This window comes from Arvicola amphibius, chromosome 3 (genome assembly GCF_903992535.2).
Source record: "Arvicola amphibius chromosome 3, mArvAmp1.2, whole genome shotgun sequence".
In the NCBI taxonomy this organism is placed as follows: domain Eukaryota; kingdom Metazoa; phylum Chordata; class Mammalia; order Rodentia; family Cricetidae; genus Arvicola; species Arvicola amphibius.
In genome coordinates this window covers 92,689,947-92,704,094 of record NC_052049.1, presented here as the reverse complement: position 1 = coordinate 92,704,094, position 14,148 = coordinate 92,689,947, and the positions used below count along the sequence as shown (strand labels likewise).

The 14,148-nt window shown below is 44.6% G+C and overlaps 1 protein-coding gene across 3 annotated transcripts in view; it reads right to left on the bottom strand.

Moving 5' to 3' along the window:
• Npsr1 (neuropeptide S receptor 1) overlaps window positions 1-14,148 on the bottom strand; it is a 194,776-nt gene that overhangs the window by 12,981 nt on the left and 167,647 nt on the right. For all 3 annotated transcript variants that reach the window (XM_038323901.1, XM_038323903.1, XM_038323902.1), the window contains 2 exons: window positions 12,287-12,488; window positions 498-574 (listed from right to left, as the gene is read on the bottom strand). In XM_038323901.1, coding sequence (XP_038179829.1) covers window positions 498-574; window positions 12,287-12,488 — 279 coding nt within the window. The remainder of the gene's footprint in view (window positions 1-497; window positions 575-12,286; window positions 12,489-14,148) is intronic.

Below are 14,148 nucleotides of genomic sequence, written 5' to 3'. Positions count from 1 at the left end.
TCTTCAGGTTTGATAGACATGTTGTGCTCTCAAGGTTCTTTGTGCCTGGCATACATTTAGGGTGACTCCCCATACTGCCTCTAAAGTTGCTTCAAGGGACTTTGCTTGTATGACTGGTAAGTTCCAAGTGCCCTCTTCCTTCTCCCATGTATATTTTTTTACATTTTAATTAATTAATTAATTAATTGCTTATTTGTATGGGGTTCTGCAGACAACTTTCTGGAGTCTGTTCTCTCTTTCTACCATGTCAATTCTGGGTGTTAAACTCATGTCCTCAGACTTGGCAACAAGTGCCCCTACATCCTGAACCACATCTCTCCAGCCTTCTCCAGGAGTTTTCAGGGAGGCTGACTGGAATACAGAGCCCTCTGAGCAGATTTTGGGGTCTCCATTGTTGGATCCTGCTGGAACCAAGCACGTTTGTGGATCCAGGCTGCCACAGCTCATTCCGCTAGAGGAGAAGTTCCACAAGAGGGTTGAGAGAGTCAGAGCCTTACCCAAGCAGTTGGAAATCACCGTCTCATGGGCTTTGCTTTTAATCCAAATAGTTCGGATCACAAGGCCATAGATGACACTGCAGAACGAACCACAGGGAACATTAACATGGCTGGTCAGTTCCTCGTGTGAGGATCCAGAGGGGCTACCGCTCCCATTTCCCCTTGGGCAAGGTACCCTGGAGGGTTCTCAACCATTCCTGCCAGCTACGCTTGCTGTTCTGAAGGACTATAAGAGTCAGTTGGATGGAGCTGCTAGTGTCTGAAATGAAGAGATGGAGACATAGAGGAGATAAATAATTTAGATATTCAACAGTGCAGCATGGATTATAATTTGAACACTATAACCTTTGGAGGTAGAAAGACCTAGGACTATGTACACGTCAATGCATATGTTATTGAAGTTTAGTCACTTTGACACTTTCAAGGGACTGTGTGTGGCGGGAGGTGGTGCATGGAGACCTGTGGTTGACATCAGCGACCTGTGGTTGACATCAGCGACCTGTGGTTGACATCAGCAGTTGTCCACCTTATTTCTCTTCTACTTTTTCAATGAAGTTGGGTTTCTAAATCCCAGATTAAGACACGGTTTGTTTCTCTGGTCAGCTTGCTTTTGAGATACCCCTGTAGGCCTTGGAGTTCCAAGGCTGGAATTATAGGGGGACCTTGCAAATGTTAGAAAAATGTCCATTATGTAGCCCAGCCTGGTTTGAAGCACATGGTCCTTCTGAATACTCCATTAATGCTGGGATTACAGAAATATTGCAGCATACCCCCCTCATGATAGGGCAGCCTCTGTGTCCCTCCATTGTATTCTTGCCATAGTGTGATCTTGACTCCTTGGGTTTAACAGGGACCTGTTACTTGCCTCAGCTAAATTCTTGCAGCCCCTGGGGTTACACAGAATGGAACAATCGTCTAACTGCATATTTCTCAAGGCAAGGCTGCCTTTAATCCTGAAATCCAAGTGAAATTAATTCTGCAAAAATATGAGAGAGCTTGGAAGGACCCTTTCTGAGTTGTGCCTCTGGTGACCTTCCACACCTTCTAAGCCACTTGATGATCACTTACCGATTACAGATCCAGTTAGTCTTGTCCAGGCCCCAACAGAGACACTACATGCTGGAGATATATACTGCTTCAGTGTGCTAAACTTGTGATAACTTGTTATACAGTAATTGATAAGCAACACTCAAAGCCTGAGTTGAGAGTCTGTAGCGCACACCTCTTGAAATTTAGTGTCAAATGTGATTATATTTAAAGAGCTGAGCATGCATAGGGCTTGAATATCAGTGGACTTAAGAGTGCAATTTCCCTTCTTCTTGCCCGAGTCCCAAGTTTTCCACATTCCATCACACCCCCACTTCTCCAGTGATGAGGTCTCTGCCAGCAGAATGTCAGTAACATACACACATCAGCAAATTTTGTATTTCACATCTCCTTTGATAAATACAAGAATTTCAACTCTTCTTAACACCATTTGACACAAAAGTTTACTGGACACGTCAACTAAAAACTTTGGGAAAACACTGCTTTATTTTTAAACTGCATAATCTTTCCTCTTGAGAATTGGTAGTTAAAAAAATATCAGAGTTCCAATTTGTAGTAGCTGACAAAGCACTAATGGATTCTAATGGGCTTTAGACTATAACTTAATTAATGATGATGTTAAAACTTTGTTTCTTAATGCTTTTTTCATTCTTGCTCCTCTTAGTGCCCCAGGGACCCCAGGTCTTGGTGCCACATTCTCTTCCTTCTCGTTCTACTGTCTAGGGATTTTCCGGTACTCTATGGCCCCATTAAGGGAAAAGATGAGAGAAGGTTAGCAGTGAGGCTTTTCTTTGTTCTAAATGAAACATTTGCTAGATCAGAACTCAGTTCCCAGGAGAAGGCAACACAAAGTGTCTTAGTAACTTTTCTAGCTGCCTCTTAGCAGCCTCAGGGAAGAAGGGTAGATTTGGGCTTTCGGTTTAAGGAGAGGGCATGGAGACCAGAATAGCCCACAACTCTGTGACTCTGTCAGCAGTCACGAGAGGCTGCTTGCTCAGTTTAGAGATGGGACAGGAAGTACAGTTGGGCTCTATCCTTAAGAACCCCCACTCCATCCCCTCCAAGACCTGCTTCGTGCAGATGCATTTCATCTGCCAGAGGTTCCACAACTTCCCCAAAGAGAAGGAAACCACATGAGCCCAAAGAGAAGGGGTGTGTGTTAAACCACAGCACGAGGTGAGGTCGCGACCAGAAGACATTAATGCTATCTGGCAATGATCCCAGTATTTAACTCATTGCTAATTCAAAGGTTACTAACAATGAGCCATAAGCATGATGGAAAAGTTCAGAAAGGTCATATAAGCTAAAGACTTGGGTCTAGGTGACACCTCTTCTACTTATAGGCAATCAGAGGAGCATAAAGCCAGGCTGTCCCCAATAGTCAGCTAGACAAATGGAACCACGGCATATGTTTCTTTGTCATTTACTGTTCCAGGCAAGCTGCTTCTTAGGGCGACCGTCACTGCTCAGAAATGTCTTCTTTGTAATTTTCTCCATTTTTCTCAACTTTTCCATTTAATTAGTGACCAAATGCTGTGGGCTGTCCCTTCACAATGACTCCAGAACCTGCACTTTCTCTCTGTACGCTTCAGCAGCAGTACAAAACTTTGTAATTTCTCTTTTTTCTTTTAGAAAAAAATTCTTTTACTCTGATAAAATATACTCAGATTACATTGTAATCCTTCTAATTAAATTGTTCTGTAACAATAGGTGTAGTCAAACTGCTGTATGAGTGTCATTGCTGCCTGTCTGTGGAATTTTTCATCTTCTCTGATGTTTTATTATTGTTCTAGCTCTGTGAGGAGACACCATGACTAAGGCAACTCGTAAAATAAAGCATGGAGCTGGGAGCTTCCTAACAGGTTTAGGTGCTTAGTCTGTGATCATCATGATGGGAAGCTGAACGCATGGTGATGGAGCAGAAGCTTTACATACTGATCCACAGGCAGCAGTCAGAGAGAAAGACACTGGGCCTGGAGGGGGCTTTTGTAACCTCAGAGCCCACCCCCCCAGTGACACATCTCCACCAACAAGGGCACTCACTCTTCCTAATCCTTCCCAAACAGTTTCACCGACTGGGATCAATCATTCAGATGTATGAGTCTATGGAGGCCATTCTCATTCAAACAAAAGCAGGGGATGCTTCACGAATCTGCATAGTGTCCCTTTGTGGGAACCATGCTAATCTCCCCAGCTTTAGTCCATGTGCTCTAGAAACACATGCACCTTCTAACCTCTTCCCTAGTAATATCATAATCTTTAAACACCTCTCTCCTGCTGCCATAGCCAGAGACCACAGCAGCATCAGTGATGGTGGGGTAGGCTAGAATGCTGCTCTCCAGCCGGACTCCTGGCTGCAAGCTCATTTCCCTGAGACACTATCACTGTCAGGACATCAAATCTCTCCACTACTTCCTCCCTTCATTACACCCTCCTGCTCTTACCACCTCATTGCTTCTTGGCAGATCTTTGTCTTGGGTTTCTCAGCCAACAGGAGCAGGACAACCAAGTGAGTATGGGCCCTCCTTTCCTGAATAATAGGCTTGGGTAAGAATGAGTTCCAGGGTTTTCTTCCCCTCTTTGTTCTGCCCCTGGGATACATTTTCTTTTGTCTTTTTGTAGTCCATATTGTTCTACATGCTATTTTGCAGGGAAACACTCCCTGCCCTGTTCATTTTTCATGGTCAGCTTTTCTTCTTTGGACTATCCTTTTGGACAAACACAGGCTGTGTAGAGCCGTGTCTACTGCAGTCCAGTGCTGAAGGTCATGCAGTCCAGAAAGGAAAGACAGTCATTGATATTTTGAATATAGCTTCTCCTGTGTCTTCGATTTCAGTAACTCTCACAAGACTTAAACTTCTTGAAGGCATGAAAACTGAAGGAGTTCTCTGCCTCAGAGCACCCCTGCCCTCTAACTGTCTGTTTACTTCGTGATCTATTGAAGGCAGTCTAAATAGCCCATTGTTCTTTATGGAATGCAGAGGCAGTGTAGGATTGTAGATGCTCTATTAGTCACTAGAGCCAGGCTTGCAGGTCCCACTCTGACAATGCCAGGGATAAGCCTTACACTTTCACTCTGGATCAGAATTACAAGATGCATCAGAAGTCACATGGTTTGTGCTTTCACAGGTGGTTCTGCACTAATACAATAGAAACTCTGGGCTCCCAGGAGAGCAACAAAATGAAATGGCTGATTATACTTTTTGAAACTGAATTTTGTCCAATATATTTAATTTGTTTACATTTGTGCAAATAACAGAAAGAAAGACACACACACACATATGTTTTGTTTATGTATAATAAAGTCCTGGGAGGTCACAGACTAACAGTGCACATCTGTGCTTCTGAGGGCAAGGGGCTGGCTAGAGGAAGATCTCTGCTTTTTATTTCATACCCATATGTACTCGTGAGAAATGTAAAAGAAACGTACTGTCTTTTCTATTACAGGGTTATATAAGACAAAACTCCATTTAAAAAGTGTTGTAAAGAAGCCACTTGGCAGAAATTCTAATTCTTGAAATCAACATTTCTGCCCAGGGTTTCATTTGGTGCTAAGAGTTGCGTCTTGTGTATCAACTGCACCATTTCGAATTAGCCACAGTGTAAGAATGTGAGGCCAAGCTCTGACCACTGGGAGTGATGCCCAGGACCCCCTTTGCATTAGGAATAATAACCTAGTGGTTCCCACTGGTTGTACTTTGCTGCTAGATTTGATGCAGCTAAGCACCCTCTGCAGAAATAAAGCTTATTACCTTGCCAAAATACTTTGGATTGTGCGGTCATTTTCCTAATACCCTGGACTGAACTTGCTGAACACTAAATGCGTAGTCTTGGATGTTCATACTAAGCAGCAGCCCCAGCTATGGCGTGGAGTGAAGATTTAAAAGAGGTAGACAACGGACAGGAAACTTTTGTACTAACCTGGTGAAAGAAGTAACAGTCATGCCAGGGTTGCTCACTTGTTCTTGACCTGGTGGTACCCTGTTTGGAGTGACCAGATGCCAGGGAGGAGAGAATATATCCAGAATAACTCTTGCCATTTATCTCAGGGATGTGGAGATGGGGAAAGAAGTTATGGCTCTTACCTCGTGTCTCAGCCCTCCATCATGGAACAATTAATCTGTGGTGAGCCTGCTGAGTCTGTCTCTCCATAAAGCATTCCTTGTTTCATTAGCCCCATCTCTCAATATGGTTCTGGGCACCATATAATAATAGCCTATGCCAACTGTGAGTGTTTTCTTTCTGTTTCATACAAGCTCACATTTTGTGATTTCACATGTGAGCGATGGGAATAAGAACATAAAGCCTCTACTTTCTTGATGGCAAAGCTAAGGTTCCACAATTATGGCTTGCCAGAGAGATTAAAATTAAGGTCTGTTTGCTTGGGAAGCTCTGAGCATAGAACAGAGGACCTCGAACTCTGTATAATAAAAAAGTCAACAATGATGCGAGCCTCTCATAAACATTATACCATTTCCTGTCACCACCCACATTTTGTGGTTAGGGCTGCTGCTTATTCCCATACATAGGTAGAGAACGTCAGAGCTGCAACACAGCCTTGGCATTAACCACCATGTGGTGCTAGCACACCAACAGAGCACCACAGGCTTCTCTTTGGCATATATAAGAACTCCATGTGCCACAAGTTCCTCCCGACTTCCTCCTGATGTGTTCAACCTGTAGAGCAGGTGTGTACCTTCTGTAGATCCTATGGGGCTGTCCACCTTATTTTGTCTTAACCCTCACCATATCTTTCCTGTTGTTCAGTGTGATGGCTGATCCTGATGGTTAACTGGGTGATATCCAGAATCACCTAGAGATCGGCCTCTGGGCATGCGTATTGGGATTATCTGAAACTGGTTGGTAGGGTGGGAAGACTGGGCTCCTGAGATGAGGTGATAGTATTCCCTGGGCTTAGATCCTTGACTACATGAAAAGAACACAAGGTGAACACAAGCATTCACCACCACTGTTTATGGGTACAGGTGTGTTCCGGTTGTGTACCTGTGTCTGTATCACAAGCATGTCTGATGCTCAAAGGGGCCAGGAACGGGCCTAGTGCTACAGAAGGGTGTGAATCACACTCAGGTGCTGGAAATTGTCCACTCGATCCTCTGAAAGAGCAGCAAGTGCTCTCAGCTGCTGAACCAACTCTTGCTCCCTGACTGGGAACACAGCTCCTGCTGCTGTGACATAAGGAACACCATGATGACCTGTAACCCCAAACTGTGAGCCAAAATAAACCTTAAGCTCTGTCATCAAAAATTTTGTTCCAGCAACAAGGAAAGTACCTAAGACACACAGGGTTATTCTTGAGGCCAGAATGGCTTGCCATCGCTGTAGCTCATGTGTAAAGGAATATCTTGAAAAATGAACGTATAAAAAGACGTGAGGAATAATAGAGCCATGAGCCTGTCCATGTGCAGCTGGGTTTGGGAGCGTTGAAGGAAGAATCAGTCTCTGAGAGGGGATGCTGGGACAACTTGTTCCTTAAGGCACTTACAGGAAAACTGAATGTTTTTTGTCCATGCCTAGTACCGAGCTCTCTGGACTCTTGGAACAGAGAAACACTTGAATGGCCCCATCACTTGGTGCCACAGAATTAGCTGAACTTCTTTTTTTCTTTTCTGATTTTTTTGTTTGTTTTTTGAGACAGAGTTTCTCTGTAGCTTTGGAGGTTGTCCTGGAAATAGCTCTTTTAGACCAGCCTGGCTTCAAACTCACAGGGATCCACCTGCCTCTGCCTCCCAAGTGCTAGGATTAAAGGTGTGCACCACTACCGCCCAGCAAGCTGAGCTTTTTCTAAGGTTAGCAGGAAAGGGCACTCTACCAGTCTCCATGGTGATGATAAAGCCCGGTGCCACCAAGTATCGAAGAGTTGGGCATCAGGAAGAGAGTTTGTTGAAGCAAACTACAGAAAGCTCTGAAATGGATCACATAGTTGTGATAACATGTATGTCTCAAAACTGTAAATTCAAGCTAGTGGCTGTCCAAGTGTTAAAGTCCCCGGTTTCTTCCACAGTCCTGGGTTTCTCTATAGTGCAGGTTTTTCATGTCAGTTGGGCATCAACACAGAGAGGAAGGGAGCAGAGATGACCCCATTATCAGGCTTCTTGTTAAAAATCGGCGTCTTTTTTCCTGAACATAATCTCTTCACCTCTTTGGCTTGACCTGGATCATCTGTCTTTGAGCTACTTTCATGCCAAGGGGAGGGGCTGTTAGGAGAATCTCGGAGTGGAAGTGGAATGGAGATGGGCGGGCATTCCACACAAACACCCACTGGTCTTGGAGTGAACTAATGAGTATGTTTTTTTTAAAAAAAGAAAAAGAAGAAAGAAAGAAACAGGAAAACTTTCACTACCTGGTAGATCACGGTATTTAGGCTGTCACTCCCTTTCCTGGTAAGATAAGTTGACACAGACCCCACTATTCTCCTTGGCCTTAGGCATCATGCTCATGACCAGTACTGGGCAAGCCTCTGGGTCCCTTTTAGCCACCATGGCCTTGTATTCCACAGAAACTGCCTTAGCATGGGGCTTTCCCACAGTCTGAGTCCTATGGTCCAAGCAAAATAAACTGATTTTTCTCACACACCACAAATCAGTGCTCCATAAATAATGTGCTCTTCCCACCTGCACCTCTGCAATGCGACTATAGACTTTTTCTGCCTGCACCTTTTTCTCTGGGAGAGAAAATGATAGGAAGGTGAGAAATCAATTAGGTCACAAGAAATTAAGCACAGCAGAAGCGGAGCGACCACACGCGGGCCAACAGCCTTACGGCAACAATTAGACAGCTCCACCAAGCGAGCTTGGAAACCACAGGAATTGTTCTGACCCAGAAAGGCAGAGTGCTGCCTTTGCTGTCAGTCATGGTGACTTCCAGCCTGGGGAACCAATTCAATACACGATGGAACTGTGACATCTTTATTCATGCACACACAGCCCTCAAGAGAGTTTGCTGCAGGTGGCATGATGTCTCACCTTCTCCTTCATTCTTTTCTTGGATATATAATAATAGTTGAGCTAACATACATCCCAAACTGATGTGAGTATGAAATAATCTGAGATTTCCATGTTAGGAGCATATATGTGAAGTGTGTGTGTGTGTGTGTGTGTGTGTGTGTGTGTGTGTGTGTGTGAGAGAGAGAGAGAGAGAGAGAGAGAGAGAGAGAGAGAGAGAGAGACATACAGTGGGACTGACAGACAGTGACTGAGATAATAGACCATGACCCAGGCACACATGTGCCACATTATTGCCGGTTACTGTTTGGGCTGCGTTGCTAAACTATTCCAACATTTACCAAATATTTATTGTATGCCAGACTGGGGACCAAGAAAACAAAGACAAGAATCTGCATTAATTAGATACTGCCAATTACATCACCCCAAACTACCCAAGTGTTCCTTTGCCCGGGGTTGCCACAGACAATTCTCCCAGGGCATGTTGGAAAGGAGAAATGGTGGATGTGAAGGAGTGTAGACCAACCAAGGCAGGGTGGTCCTGAAACTGCCATGAAGGTTCCTGGGTTACAGAAGTGGGGTGTCATTTGGAAACAGTTAATATGGGGGAGCAGAAGGTACAAGGTGAGTACATCAGCACTCTGGAGTGGCCAATGCCAAGTCCTTCAGAACACACTAAAAATGGAGGAGGCTGTCTGTTAAGCAATATCTCTAAGGATATAGAACGGGGGAAATGAAAACCTTTTCACATAAATGAGTGTTGGAATATATTTTACTTGAAGAACTCAAAAGCGGTACTAAGGCACAAGCGTTTCTACCTCTCTTTTAATGAAGGAAATGCAATCTAAAGCAAAAAGAAGAGTTAAATGTGGCTCGCCTCTGTACTCCCACCACTTGTGAGGCTGAAACGGGTGCTGCAATGAGTTCTAGGCTAGCCTGGGCTACGTAGTGACTTGTGGGATGGATGGTCTGGGTTACAGAATGACGTTTTCTCAAAGTCTCCCACACAGTCCCAGTTCTCCCAAACAAAACACCCCAAACCACAAAATAAAACAACACTAATAACAAGCTAACAAATAAATACCCAAAGAAATATTACAATACATTCTTTTTGCCTGTTATCATAGTGAACTTAAAAACATATACTGAGCATGGATTAGGAGTTATGAGGCATGGCTCCTACCACAGTGAGTGAACGTCATTGAGTTGTTTCTTAGTTTAGGGATGCATGGAATTAAGAGTTTATTTAATGTTACATGAAAGAGGTATTAACAACAGAATTAAATCAGGGGAGGTTAGAAAAAAGAAAAAGGAAAGAAGAAAGTTGGAGAGAGACATAAAAAGAGAGGGAGAGATACAGAGAGTCACAGAGATATACAGACAGAGACAGAGATGGAGACAGGAAGAGGGAGTGTAGTCAGTACAATGTGTGCCTGAGCTTGGTTAAGAGGTGGAGGATGGCTTGCCCCCTCTCTCAGAGAGAGAAGACAGTTCTCAGCCTAGAAGAACTAGGAGCAAAGCTTGTGGCTGACCCTCTGGCTTCCAAGAAGCTCAAGGACATGGAAGGTGATCAATAGCCAAGAAACAGAAGCAGTTGTAATGGAGACCCTGATGTGGTAGGAGTGGCATGAAACCGCTTCTGAAGTTATTTCCCAAACAAATTCAGTCTTGACTTTTGAAGCATACTTACAAACCAGGAGTTAAGCAACAGACAGGCTGGAGGAGCCATGCTGCTGCAGAAAGCAGCCAAAGGAATGTGGGAACGATGACGCCTCAGAGTCACAGATCTCCTGACAAATAAGCCAGGAAAGGGCCACCTAGTGCTGTTCAGGTCTCCTGCTGCAGGCACTTGCCTGGTGGGTGGGGACTCAGGAGGAGTGGCTCCCTGAAGGACAGGAAGTTCATCAGGAGTGAAGGCCGACCCAAGCCTCGCCCTGGGACCTGTGCCTGGTCCTGAGCGGCGGCGCTGGGCACTCCTACTAGCTCTTCTACTTTAAGCTTCGACTCTCTCCTTTCATTCAGTTCCTTCCAGCACTGTTGCGAAGACTTATATGTCTTGGTGGCATATAAACTTTGACCTTCATCTTGCTACCCAGGCTTCTCCGATTCAAGTTGGTGAAGAGGACAGGAGGAAGTTAAAACAAATGTTAAATGCTAATTTGTCAGTTCGGCGAAGATGGCTGGACAGCTACCCACCTCAAATGAATTAGTGACCTGGCTGTCTTGATCACTGCCACTGCTGCCGCCGTAAGCTTCCTTTTGCTGTAAGGCACGCCTTGAGAAAATGTCAGAGCTGGATGAGGAGGCTTTGCCCTTACTCCCAGCCTTAGGCTTAGGAGACTAAAGATGGCACCAAGCACAAAGCAAGTGATTTCCCATAATGTGTGGGGACACTTAGGAACAGCCATGCTGATGATAAGTGAAACAGATGCCCATTAGAGTAACGAGGTGTATTTTCCTAGCTCACAGGTTGTGAAAGATCAAATAAAGAAATGGTACTACCTTTCTCTGGGCTGGGAGAAGAGCCAAGAGCCCCTCACGTTGTGTATCAGAACTCGAGTTTGCAGAGTGTTGTGCACAGGCACCCATAGTCCTAAAGGTGAGCCATCTTTGCCCAGGGAATCCTGCTACATGTGTTCTAGGCAATGAGGGGTGCATTCAAAATTTTAATTACAGGGATTTATTATTATTATTATTTCTTTCACTGCCTATGTACTGCCACAACCCAAAGGCTGACTTTGCTTTTCCTATGACTTGATGTGATCCATCCTGGTAGGTAAGGGACTCTCAAAAACTTCTGGACTACCATGGGCCACATGCACAGCTGCCACGGGAGCTCTCTCCACGTGCCCCATGCATACAGGCAGGGTCACTGTTGCCCTAGTGTCTTGTGTGTGTGTGAGTGGGACCCTACCTGGAGCAGGCTGCTGGGGTCTTCTGTGGCCTCAGGATCAAGGGAATGTTCTAGGACTTGATCACCAAGATCTTTTGCAATAAACTGCTCCTCTTTTTCTTTCAGCCATGGGAGGGGTCATTATCTAGTTCTTCCTGGAGGACACGGCCTGCCTGCTCCCTTAATGCCTCCTGCCATTTCTAGCCTTTGGCCACCATGGAGCCTGATTTTCCCCTTACATTCACCTTCTTTTCCTGGAGTTCTTTTGTCCTTCAGTGGTGGTGTACAAGTGTCGGGTACCAGTTTCGACAAGTATAGCATCTTCATGCTCTTTACTAACCTTTCTAACCCCCATACCCCTGCCCTGGTAAGTGGTATATGTGTCAAAACTGGTCCCTGACATACAAGAAGTGCTAGTGACATCAAATCTCAGAGCCATATACTCAAGCATGCACTCATATGCTATTGCAGTTTTTGTTCAATTTGTTTTAGGTATGTCTGTCTTTTAATTTTCAAGATCCCTGAAGCTATTATTATAACTTTTATTTAAAAGGTCACATGATATAGGGAAAAACAGGATATGTAATCAGACAGACCAGGATTTCAATCCTGTGTGATATTAAGTTCCTTAACTGCTTTGATCTTAAGTTTTACTTAATCAAGTAATTTATTTCACAAGACGGCAAGGTAAAAGATGGGATCAGTCACTTGACACAACACATGTGTTTGAGCACACTCCCTGTAAACGTTCTCCTTTCCCAAACTCTGATGCAGGAGATTAGCCCATGATAGTATTAGATAGAATCCTGCATCCCAACAAGTCCCCACAAGGATTTAGGACCAATGACTAATCTGAAGGTATGGGGTTCAGTCCCCTGGCCTCTCACCTGATAATTGCCAGTGGGATGAAGTACACCAGGAAGGCCACAATGGTCATGTACGGAGTCCAGTAGGAGTCATCTGGCCACAGTGCCCAGCACTGCACCTCACCATTGGAGAGCGTCCTTTTTCCGAATATGAAGAGTGTGGGGACAGAAAACAGGAACGCGAGGCTCCAGGCTATCCCAATGAGGACTTTGGCTTGCTTCTCTGCTTAGAGAAAAGAGAGAGATGCCTGGGCACCTGGGAACATGCTTGGAGACCACACAGGGTCCACTATTAGGGACTGATTTCTGAGAGCCACTGGGACCTGTCAGTGTCCCCAGAAGCCTCAGTTTCCTTATTAGTAAATGGATGTGACCCCTCTGCTGCAAGGTGCAGTTCCCACATGGGGGTGCAGGCTCACCTGCATCCCACTGTATAGAGCTGCAAGAAGATTCTTCTTTTAATCTTATTTAGCTGACTGGTACAATTTCCTCTCCTCATGTTTAATCTTGCAATTTCTTAATTAGCAGTCCAAATGAACACTTCTGCGTGTCTCCTAATTATATCTTTGTTTCTTGATCTGTGTTCATGTCTTTTTTTTTCAGTTGATGTTCTTAAGTCTTTGCCAAATTTGTCATAAGAAAGATATTAGCTCTTCATCTTTTTTTCTTTTGGTACAAATTTCCGCTTGTTCTCATGCTGCTGTTCATGATTTTTATTTGTATAAGTCGTTTAAGACCTTGATGAAGCGACACACGTGTTCCTTTACTGCTTCTGCTCTCAGTGTGATTCCTAGAGAGACCCTTTCCTATTACGATGATGGAAGGTTTGTCATTATGTTCTCCTAGTCCTTCATGTTTGAATGACTGGCTTTCCTGGCCCAACAGGGTCTGCTTTTAATTAGCTGTGACATGGGGAATTGATGTTTTCAGCTGGCTAGAGAGCTAGTCCAATTTTATGTATTAACAAAGCCATTCTTTAACAACTGATTTAAAGTTCTATTTGCTCTCTCCCTCCCTACCTCCCCCCCCCGTGTGTGTGTGTGTGTGTGCGTGCACGCAAATTCTTTGAGATGCATTATAAATGCATTACATATTGTCTCCAGTTTAGCTTTTGTCACATTTAAAAGATACCCGATATCCCCGTCTTTACAGTGAAATTTCAGTTCCTATACGTATACTAGAAGGTTAGGAGCCCATGAGGCCAGGTTTGCCTTGTGCCAAGCAGAGGGCAGCTAGCTGGTCCTGTACAGTGCTCACCACCACCCACTGATGGTTCCTGAGATGAGAGTGTCTTCATACATAGCATCTTAAGGTTACTTCCCCCATAAGTAGAGCTTCCATTCCTCCCACCTGGTCAGAGTGCAGAAGACAGGAACTGGATGTGGTTGAGCCTTCATGATGCCTCCACATCTTAGGACTGCCAGGTTCCCGAGCTTTGCCTCCCCTTCTGCCCTGTACACTGGACATCATCAAGAAACACTCCTAGCCCCACTCACTACTGAGAGCATCAATTGGAGGTGCTATGTTCTATCTCCAGTTTTCTTTCAGATTTCCTGGACCAAGGAGAAGTTTCTTTGTTTTCAAAAGTACTTTTCCAAGCCGGGCGGTGGTGGCGCACCCCTTTAATCCCAGCACTCGGGAGGCAGAGGCAGGCGGATCTCTGAGTTCAAGGCCAGCCTGGTCTACAAGAGCTAGTTCCAGGACAGGCTCTAGAAACTACAGGGAAACCCTGTCTCGAAAAACCAAAAAAGAAAAAAAACAAAAAACAAAAGTACTTTTCCAGTTTTGTGGACTTGGGGTAAGGGGAGCCAGGTGTTTGTTTCTTGAAAATAAAGACCATGAAAAGACAATAATCATTTCATCATAGGGTATGCCTGCTGGCA